Source organism: Camelina sativa, chromosome 6, assembly GCF_000633955.1.
Source record: "Camelina sativa cultivar DH55 chromosome 6, Cs, whole genome shotgun sequence".
NCBI classification, from domain to species: Eukaryota; Viridiplantae; Streptophyta; class Magnoliopsida; order Brassicales; family Brassicaceae; genus Camelina; species Camelina sativa.
In genome coordinates, this window is record NC_025690.1 from 5,778,193 (window position 1) to 5,788,441 (window position 10,249).

The following is a 10,249-nucleotide window of genomic DNA, read 5'->3' on the forward strand; positions in this document are numbered from 1 at the left end:
ATCTGATTTTTAATTGTTTGAATCCTATTTAATTATTGATTTAATATTTTGTAATTTCCTGAGAAATTCGCTGGACCTAGCTTTTTGATCTTCTGAATTTACAACAGTTTTATTTTAATATTTCGCATTGCCTATTTCATTTAAATCATCTTGTTTAGCGTAATCATAAAACTCTCTATAATTTTTTGTGTAGTCTTGAGTCCTTGTAGAATTCAACCCCTAAGTATTACAGTGACCTCTTAATTTGAGAAAGTAACTCTAGAGTAAATTTGAGCATATCAATATGTATAATAGTGATAATAATTGTTAAGCTTTGCTAATAATAATAATAATAATAATAATAATAATAATAATAATAATAATAATAATAACAACAACAATAATAATAATTCCTGTCAAAAAATAGAAAAATAGAAAGAGTTTATATTTGGTTTCTTTATCCGGACGAATTTCAAATATTTTTTTGGAAAATTGCTCAAAAAAAAAAGAAGAGAAACCACAAACCCTAGACAAAAAGATATATAAGAGAGTGCTTGAGGCCGAAGCAATCGACAAACACAAAGATGCTGGAGGCTGGAGCAATATGGGGTTTCACCAGTACGACGATGGCGAGTCTTATGTTCTGGTCAATGTATAAACAGTTTGCGCCATACAACGTCCGAGTCTACTTGGAGCATTATTTTTACAAATATCTTAATAAGTGGTTCGGTGAAGATTTGAAATCTGTTCATATCAGATTCCCTGAATACACAGGAGAAGGTCTCACTAAAAGCCGAGCCTTTGATGAGATACGCAACTATTTATCTACGATATCAACGGCTACGGCCAGGAGATTAAAGGCCAATGAGTCGGAAAAGAGCAAATCGGTGGTTCTTAGTTTGGACGACGACGAGGCTATTGTAGATAGGTTCCAAGGTGTAAAGGTGGTGTGGTCTTTGATCTTAGTAAGTAAAGAGAATCAATCTGTTTCAAAGGAGGGAAGGCACTTGACTCTGAGTTTCGACAAACAGGATAGAGAGGTGATCACAAAGACTTATCTTGATCATGTTTTGAGAGAAGGGAAAGAGATTGGGTTGAAGAACAGAGAAAGGAAGCTTTACACTAATAATTCGAGTACTGATTATTCCTCATGGAGGGACGGACGATGGAGCAACGTTCCTTTTAATCATCCGGCAACATTCGAGACTTTGGCTATGGATCCTGAGATGAAAGAAGAGATTAAGAAGGATTTGATCAAGTTTAGTAACGGGAAAGATTATTACAGGAAGGTCGCGAAGCCGTGGAAGCGAGGTTATCTCTTGTTTGGACCGCCCGGGACAGGGAAATCGACGATGATATCGGCAATGGCGAATTTATTGGAGTATGATGTCTATGATCTTGAGTTGACGACAGTGAAAAATAACTCGGAGTAGCAGAAGCTAATGTTGGACACAAAAGGAAAGTCTATTGTTGTGATTGAAGATATTGATTGTTCGCTTGATCTTACGGGACAGAGAAAGAAGAAGGAGGAGGAAGATGAGGATGAAGAGGATACTGAAGAAAAGAAGAAGGAAGATGAGAAGTTGTTGAAGAAAGATAGAGTTCTGAAAGGGAGCAATGTTACTCTGTCGGGGTTATTGAACGCCATTGATGGGTTGTGGTCAGCTTGTAGTGATGAGAAGATCATAGTGTTCACGACAAATTTTGTGGATAATCTTGATCCAGCATTGATACGTAGAGGAAGAATGGACCAACACATTGAGATGTCTTATTGCAGGTTAGAAGCTTTTAAGGTTTTGGCTATGAACTACTTGGAGATTGAGTCACATGATTTGTATGGAGAGATTGGGAAATTGCTAGAGGAAGTCGACATGTGCCCGGCTGATGTTGCTGAATGTTTGATGCCGAAATCTGATGAGGAAGATGCTGATGTTTGCTTGAGGCGTTTGGTTAAGTCTTTAGAGGAAGAGAAGAAGAAGAAAGCTGAGAGGGAAGCGAGGAGGAAGAAGAAGAAAGCAGAGGATGAAGAGAAGAAGAAGAAGAAACAAAACAAAGTGAATGGTGTTATCAAATTGTTTGATAGACATTAAATGAAAGTTTTACGTAGCATTTTATCTTATAAAGATTTACTCTTACCATTTTTATGTCTAATTTATATCGATTTCTAGATTGGTTTCTAACAAGAAATTAAGTTCCTCACGTTGGTAGTCTATGTATCTACGATTTGGGATGGAAACGAAATATGGATGTTTCTTTGAGAAATTAAGAAAAAAACATGAAATTTAAATATACACACATAAAAAGAAAAATGACTATTTATTTTAGGGAGATTAACTAGATTGATCCAAATTAAGAGGTTAATTACTGAAGTAACTCATAAAATGTAGGAGTTATATGAGTTTTTTTTTTTGTCTAAAATACATTTTCTGATTTGTTAGAAAAAAATAAAGTCAAATTTATCCTCCCAAAAATTATTTTAAGAAAATCAAAATATTTTCAAAAGTCTGCCGGACTAGTTGTGACAGATTTATTTATGTTTGATAGATTTGTTTTTGCACAACCGATTTATTTTTGTATAACAAATTTTTTATAACAGACTTATTTTGGACGACAGATTTTTTAACCACAATTCTAACAAATTTATAATTGATGACAGATTTATTTTTTACGAGAGACTTATTTATAAAAACACCTTAGACTTTCACAATATATGACAGATTTGATATAATGTTTGAAAGGACCTGAGCCGTTTTTTTTTAATAATAAATAATTATAATATAAATAACTATGACTAGTGGTCTCATACCCACTAGCCACCTAACCACAATCACAAACAACAACGGAATAACAATACCAATTAAATAACCAACTGAACCAATAATCCAATATTAATCCATAATAGAATAACCAACAACCAATCCTAACCATTTCATTGTCAAACAACAGGAAACCAAGGAACCGGCAACCTAATAAGTTCTAAAGACCCAACTCTAGCAACCTAGCAATGACAGACAACATCCAATCGAGTCCCTAGAACATCTTCCTCTTCATTGCCTTGATTCCACGATCACACTTTGCCTTTACCTGCACCACAAACACAAATTGAGATGCATGAGTATTTGATAAATACTCAGTGAGGCAATCCTCCCATCTACTGGGCTATACACACAAGCAATAAGATCTCTCATGCCACAAACAACAACAATAAAACAAACCAGGAACATGAACAAGTGACCCGACACGATCCGGTTACTGTCAGAATGGTGTCGACCGATACCAGAAGGTGTCGACCGACACTGGACATCTGGTGTCGACCAACACCACTTGGGTGTCGACCGACACCTGCTCGACACCCCCGAAACCCTAACGGTGTCGACCGACACCTCCACATGGTGTCGACCGACACTCGCTAAGTTCCCGAGCCGTCCTCGCATTGGTGTCGACCGACACCACTGTCGAGCAGTGATTTCCTTCGAACAGAACCTCCGAATCTCGCCTCCAAACTTCTCTTCTTCGTCCCACACAATCCCAAGAACGAATCCAAGCCTCATGAGCTACGAAAAACTCACAAATAACCAAAAACAAACAACCAAACAACACACAATATCACAAAAACAGAGATCTTAGCTTAGATAAGCCATGGTCATGCACTCACCTTAGCCAACAAAGAGATCTAAGCCCAAAGGACGAAGCTACCACCACAGAAACCTTCCCACCACGTTCCTAGCCTTGGATCTTCACTCTCACAGCAAGATCTCTCCAAAAATGCCTTCAAATCTCACAAACTCTCACAAGAACTCTTAGAAACTGTTTTCTCCTCTTTCTCTCTCAAAAACAACAAACGGCGACCAAGACAAAATAAAACACGACCTAGGTCGTTTTCCCACTCAAATATCTCGGTTCAATGATTTTTCCTAAACCAAACCGGTCCAAATCGATAATTAAATCAACCTGGTCGAACCAGAAATAAGTGGTGTCGACCGACACCACATGAGTGTCGATCGACACCCACCCCCAAAACGCAGAGTTTTGGTTCGCGTGCGTTACAATGTTTGACATATTTATTTTTCACAATTATTTCGTTTTTATTTTCTTATTTTAGAGAAATAATTACTAGGTTGACATCTAGTGATAACATATTTTTTTTAAGTTACAACAAATTTTTTAATTTAACAAAAAATCTGTCGTTTGATAACATATATATAACGTTTTTAAAAAATTACTAAAATGACATATGTGAACACCATATGTTATGGCAAATTTGTTTATGTTATTATAATTTTTTTGTTTGCTTCTAAAAATCTGGTGTTTGATAACAGATTTATTAGATGTAAAATGTAAATATTGTGATTTAATATTTGTTTTAAGTTATATTTTTCATTCATATTTTTATTAATTACATTTTGTATAAATCATATTATGAATCATATTTTAACAACAACAACAACAACAAAATTTGAGATATAGTTGAAAGGATGAAAGAATGAGAGAATGAAAGAATGAGTATTTATAGGAATAGAAGTAATGTAAAATTCTAATGTATTATGTGTTTTAATACAATTAAGTGGAGAAACATAGCTAAGAGTTACAATTCTAATTTATTATGTGTTTTAATACAATTGAATGGAAAAATATAGTTAATGCATAATTTATATAATTTCAGTTTTATATTAAAATATGAGTTAAATGTCATAATTAAATATTTTTTATTTGTGGATTTAAATAAATAATTTTCTTAACTGCATTGCCAAATGGACCAATAAAGAGAGAGTGAAATCTTAGTTTTATGTATATGATTAGAAAATAATAAAATAGATAAATATTTAAGACATATATAAATTAATTGTGGTATATTAATGTGATCATATTGCTAATAATTAAGAGAGAAAGAAGATGACATATGTCAACTATTAGCATTGCCAAATGTCAAAATATTAAAATAAGTTTAAAGGAAACCTTATCATATTATTTTAAAAATATTGAAAAATAAATAAAATGGAAAAATATACAAGAAGTATAGAAATTAATTGTGGTATATAAATGGGAATAAATTGCTAATAATTAAGAGAGAAAAAGATCACACATGTCAAATATTAGCATAGAGAAATTATTTTTGGTAAATTAATAAAATACAGAAAATGAGAAAATATATATTTATTAATTTTTAATTATCATAAGTAGAGAAATAAATTCTGATAAATTAGTGTAAATAATTAAAAAAATTACTAATAATTAAGAGAAACTTTTGGTTTCATATATGATTGTTTTCTCCACATTATATTAATAATAAAAGTGTGGAGAAAATTTTAAATAAAATAATGGAAAATAAATAAAATAGAAAAATATTTAAGAAGTATATAAATTAATTGTAGTATATTAATGTGAACATATTGTTAATAATTATTAGAGAAAAAGATGACACATGTCAAATATATTCGTATTGCCAAATGTCAAAATATTAGAATATTTATATATTTTTTTGTGCTTAAATATTTGACTTTGTGTAATATCATACACCTGTTGCCATAATGGCAAAAAAAAATAATTTTTAATGATCTTGAAGACACATGTGAAATGACATAGATGACAGGTTTTATAGTTACAACTCGGTTTTTTATTTCTTTTTTCCTATTTCTCACCATTTTAACATATATATAATATCTATCTCTGTCTCTTCTTCCACTGTGAAACATAACCAAAAATCTAATATTATTGAACAAGTGATTTAGAAAATTATTTTGAAATCAACTATTATTAACAATTAAATTTTGAGGACTTGAAGGGATTTTAGATCGGCTCCTAGATGCTAATTGGCTAAAAACAATGGCGAATTTGTTTGTCCCTGAGAACGGAGCCATAAAGTAATGTTTTCCCAGCAAAGTGGAAACTGAGCCAGTGACCTTCTTATGTACGTTGAAAATTTCATATGTATGTACAAAAAAATTCGACACTATGAATATGGAGCTTGTCGCAAGTGCAGGTGTTGTGGCAAATTTAGGCTTGGAGAACTAAACTTATATGGTTATTATTTTGGTATCTTCAAGAGTTTATATTTGTAATGAATAATAATAGTAGAGTAAACTACACATTTGAGTATCTTTTTAAAAAAAAAAAATTTATCTCTCTAAGTTATGTGATTAGGTCAATCAGTAGATAGGGAAACAAAACATCCTTGAGTTAAATACTTGTGGCTCTTAAACTTTGAAATAATAATAGAATTAAAATAATCCATGCATCCATATTCAAGACAACATGTAAAAGGATTATATTTATAGCAAAGGACTTCATATAGATTGAAAGCAACCTTTACACAAATAAAATGAAAAACATGAAACCATGTGTAGATTTAGTTGCAAAATATTTGAATCCATACAAGGAAAATTAAAAATTATTGGATACAAATAGCATCAGAAAAACGAAAGAGGAGATAAAATAAAACTCAACAAGTTATAAAAGAATCCAAATTACATTTTTTAATACAAGGGTAGGCATGAAGTTTAGTACTCAATTTTTGGAGAAGGTGTGTACGATGGTGGGGGTGGAAAACTGTAGACATATGGGGGAGGAGGAGACTTGTATACAACCTTAGGAGATGGAGAGTAGTATGGTGGTGGTGGGGAACTGTAAACATACGGTGGTGGAGGAGACTTGTAGTCTACCTTAGGCGCTGGAGAATAGTATGGTGGTGGTGGAGAACTATAAACATACGGTGGTGGAGGAGACTTGTAGTCAACCATAGGTGCCGGAGAGTAGTATGGTGGTGGTGGGGAACTGTAAACATACGGTGGTGGAGGAGACTTGTAGTCAACCATAGGTGCCGGAGAGTAGTATGGTGGTGGTGGGGAACTGTAAACATACGGTGGTGGAGGAGAATTGTAGTCAACCTTAGGAGATGGAGAGTAGTATGGTGGTGGTGGAGAGCTGTAAACATACGGTGGTGGAGGAGAATTGTAGTCAACCTTAGGAGATGGAGAGTAGTATGGTGGTGGTGGAGAGCTGTAGACATATGGTGGAGGAGGAGACTTGTATACAACCTTAGGAGATGGAGAATAGTAAGGTGGTGGTGGGGAGCTGTATACATATGGTGGTGGAGGAGACTTGTAGACTACCTTAGGGGCTGGTGAGTAGTATGGTGGTGGTGGAGAGCTGTAGACATATGGTGGAGGAGGAGACTTGTATACAACCTTAGGGGATGGAGAGTAGTATGGTGGTGGTGGAGAGCTGTAGACATATGGTGGATGAGGAGACTTGTATACTACCTTAGGGGAGGGAGAATAATATGGTGGTGGTGGAGAACTGTAGACGTACGGTGGAGGAGGAGACTTGTATACAACCTTAGGGGATGGAGAATAACACGAAGGAGGTGGTGGACACACACAAACATGAGGATGTGGTGGAGATTTGTATACAACCTTAGGGGATGGAGAGTAGTATGGTGGTGGTGGGGAGCTGTAAACATACGGTGGTGGAGGAGACTTGTAGTGTACCTTAGGGGATGGCGAATAGTATGGTGGTGGTGGAGAGCTGTAGACATATGGTGGCGGTGGAGACTTGTATACAACCTTAGGGGATGGAGAATAATAGTATGGTGGTGGGGGAGAACTGTAGACGTAGGGGGGAGGAGGAGACTTGTATACAACCTTAGGGGCGGGAGTGTTGTATGGTGGTGGTGGAGAGCTGTACACATATGGTGGAGGAGGAGACTTGTAGTCAACCTTAGGGGCTGGAGAGTAGTATGTTGGTGGTGGGGAACTGTAAACATATGGTGGAGGAGGAGACTTGTAGTCAACCTTAGGGGCTGGAGAGTAGTATGGTGGTGGTGGGGAACTGTAAACATATGGTGGAGGAGGTGACTTGTACTCAACCTTAGGGGCTGGAGAGTAGTATGGTGGTGGTGGGGAACTGTAAACATATGGTGGAGGAGGAGACTTGTAGTCAACCTTAGGGGCTGGAGAGTAGTATGGTGGTGGTGGGGAACTGTAAACATATGGTGGAGGAGGTGACTTGTACTCAACCTTAGGGGCTGGAGAGTAGTATGGTGGTGGTGGGGAACTGTAAACATACGGTGGTGGAGGAGACTTGTACTCAACCTTAGGGGCTGGAGAGGAGTATGGTGGTGGTGGGGAACTGTAAACATACGGTGGTGGAGGAGACTTGTACTCAACCTTAGGGGCTGGAGAGTAGTATGGCGGTGGTGGGGAACTGTAAACATATGGTGGTGGAGGAGACTTGTAGTCAACCTTAGGGGCTGGAGAGTAGTATGGTGGAGGGGGCGAGCTGTAGACATATGGTGGAGGAGGAGACTTGTAGTCAACTTTAGGGGCTAGAGAGTAGTATGGTGGTGGTGGGGAGCTGTAAACATATGATGGAGGAGGAGACTTGTAGTCTACCTTAGGGGATGGAGAGTAGTATGGTGGTGGTGGGGAGCTGTAAACATATGATGGAGGAGGAGACTTGTAGTCTACCTTAGGGGATGGAGAGTAGTATGGTGGTGGTGGGGAACTGTAAACATACGGTGGTGGTGGAAACTTGTAGTCTACCTTAGGAGATGGAGAGTAGTATGGTGGTGGTGGGGAGCTGTAAACATACGGTGGTGGAGAAGACTTGTAGTGTACCTTAGGGGAAGGAGCATAATATGGTGGTGGTGGAGAGCTGTAGACATATGGTGGAGGAGGAGACTTGTACTCAACCTTTGGGGATGGAGAGTAATATGGCGGTGGTGGTGGGGAACTGTATACTGGTGGTGGAGATTTATAGTCAACCTTAGGCGATGGAGTGATATACGGTAGTGGCGGAGAGTTGTACTCAACCTTACGAGATGGTGTAGAATACGGTGGTGGTGGAGAACTATATGTGTATGGCTCATAAGCAGCAACCATTGTTGCCATGATGATAACTCCTAGAGCGGAAATGAGATGGGCAGAAGGCCCCATCTTAGAAGAAGATCTCATTGTGATTTAGCTTTTCTCTACCAACGCTTAGGTTGGTAAGTGTTTATTGTTTTGGTTTGTATTGTTAAGAATGGGTGCTTGGGTTTATATAGCAAATATTTTCTCTAAGTACAGCTATACTTTCCCTGATGTTTTGGACTCCATCCAACTAAATCGTGTAGGCATGTCTACTTGTTTGAGACGTGCTAGAACGTTTAACGAAAGTTAGCCAGCCACTTTCAATTTTATATTTAGCAATCATCAACGTTGATGTGTCATGAGTGTATTATTTTCGTCAACGGGCTAGTTTAATATCGGTTCTAGCTTCTTAGTTTTTAGGGTCACCTCATAGGCTCATACCAAGTTTTAGATGTTTTAATAGACAATAATTTTGAATTAAAATGTATTTTTATCAACTTTTATATATTTATTTAGATGTATATCTTCAGTAAAGTTATTTGACCTTTTCGTAAATATGTTTTATAAAAAATATATTTTTTTAGATTGCGTTAAGTTGATAATTTTATCTTAAGTTTTTTTTTTCGTCTTGATTTTTTTCATTAGAATTTAGACATCTTTTGTGTGCCCGTTATCTGTAAACCAGTCCAGTGAGTCAGAGATCAGATGAGGCAATGCGGCTATCTTAAAAGGGAATATGGTCTCTGGGAATTTGGGATTTTGCTTCTTTAAAATGCCCTTTTGAATACCTTCTTTATTTATCAAAGAGAGATCTATATAATTCGTGTTTTTTTGGTCCTTGTTTCAGGTTGGGTCAACTCATATTTATTATCTTCTTATATCTTTGTCATATCATCGATGCGTAGTTGGTAATTGTGTGCTGCAGTTGATCTTTGGGCCGTTAAGAGTAATCTAGTGTTAATCACTAATTCGGTAAATGTTAGATTCGGATATATTGTTTTGTGAATCTTATTCTAAAACCTTTATTATTTCAAATGATTTAACAAATAATTATATCTATAAATATAACTTTATGTGTATATAATATATTACAAATCTTATAGTAAATATAGTTTTTGAATTCAATCAGGCACGTATGTGCGGATCGGTACCTAGTCTAGTGTTATTTGCGCTAACTTGTTTTTTTATCTACCTGTTAAATCATTATTTGTGACTGAAAATTAATAATAACTTAACTATCATTCAAAAATATTATAATTGCAAATATTAAATCCGCCAAACTGAAATAGGGGAAAGTAAAATCCACATATTTTTTTAACTCACTTTTCTTGTTCTCTTTGGTGCTTTTAGGTGTTGCTCTCCTCGCTCATCTCTACCAAGAAATGTAAATAAGGATTTTTTTTTTTTTTTTTTTTTTTTTT

General features: G+C 35.9%; 2 protein-coding genes across 6 annotated transcripts; one reads left to right on the forward strand and one right to left on the reverse strand.

Annotated features, from left to right (window-relative positions):
- Positions 564–2,069, forward strand: LOC104698732 (AAA-ATPase At3g28520-like). Its single transcript, XM_019246288.1, is given in 1 exon segment — positions 564–2,069. A coding segment is annotated over 1 exon segment (1,506 nt).
- Positions 6,300–8,983, reverse strand: LOC104790494 (extensin-2-like). Of its 5 annotated transcripts, none has more exons than XM_019246673.1 (3): positions 7,770–8,983; positions 7,392–7,541; positions 6,300–7,313 (listed from the first exon to the last, which is right to left on the reverse strand). In XM_019246673.1, exons 1-3 carry the CDS (start codon positions 8,928–8,930, stop codon positions 6,477–6,479), a joined length of 2,148 nt encoding a protein of 715 aa, XP_019102218.1. In that variant the 5' UTR covers positions 8,931–8,983; the 3' UTR covers positions 6,300–6,476. The 5 variants fall into 5 exon arrangements, with proteins under 5 accessions (XP_019102218.1, XP_010514559.1, XP_010514561.1 ...); XM_010516257.2 differs by having other exon boundaries at positions 7,392–7,619; XM_010516259.2 differs by lacking the exon at positions 7,392–7,541 and having other exon boundaries at positions 6,300–6,938.

Excerpts from the sequence above, each read along its gene's own strand:
- LOC104790494 (XM_019246672.1), bottom strand. The coding sequence starts at position 8,930 with ATGAGATCTTCTTCTAAGATGGGGCCTTCTGCCCATCTCATTTCCGCT. Across the intron at positions 7,314-7,391 it reads ACTACTCTCCATCCCCTAAG|GTTGTATACAAGTCTCCTCC; the intron begins GTTGTATACAAA and ends CCATCCCCTAAG.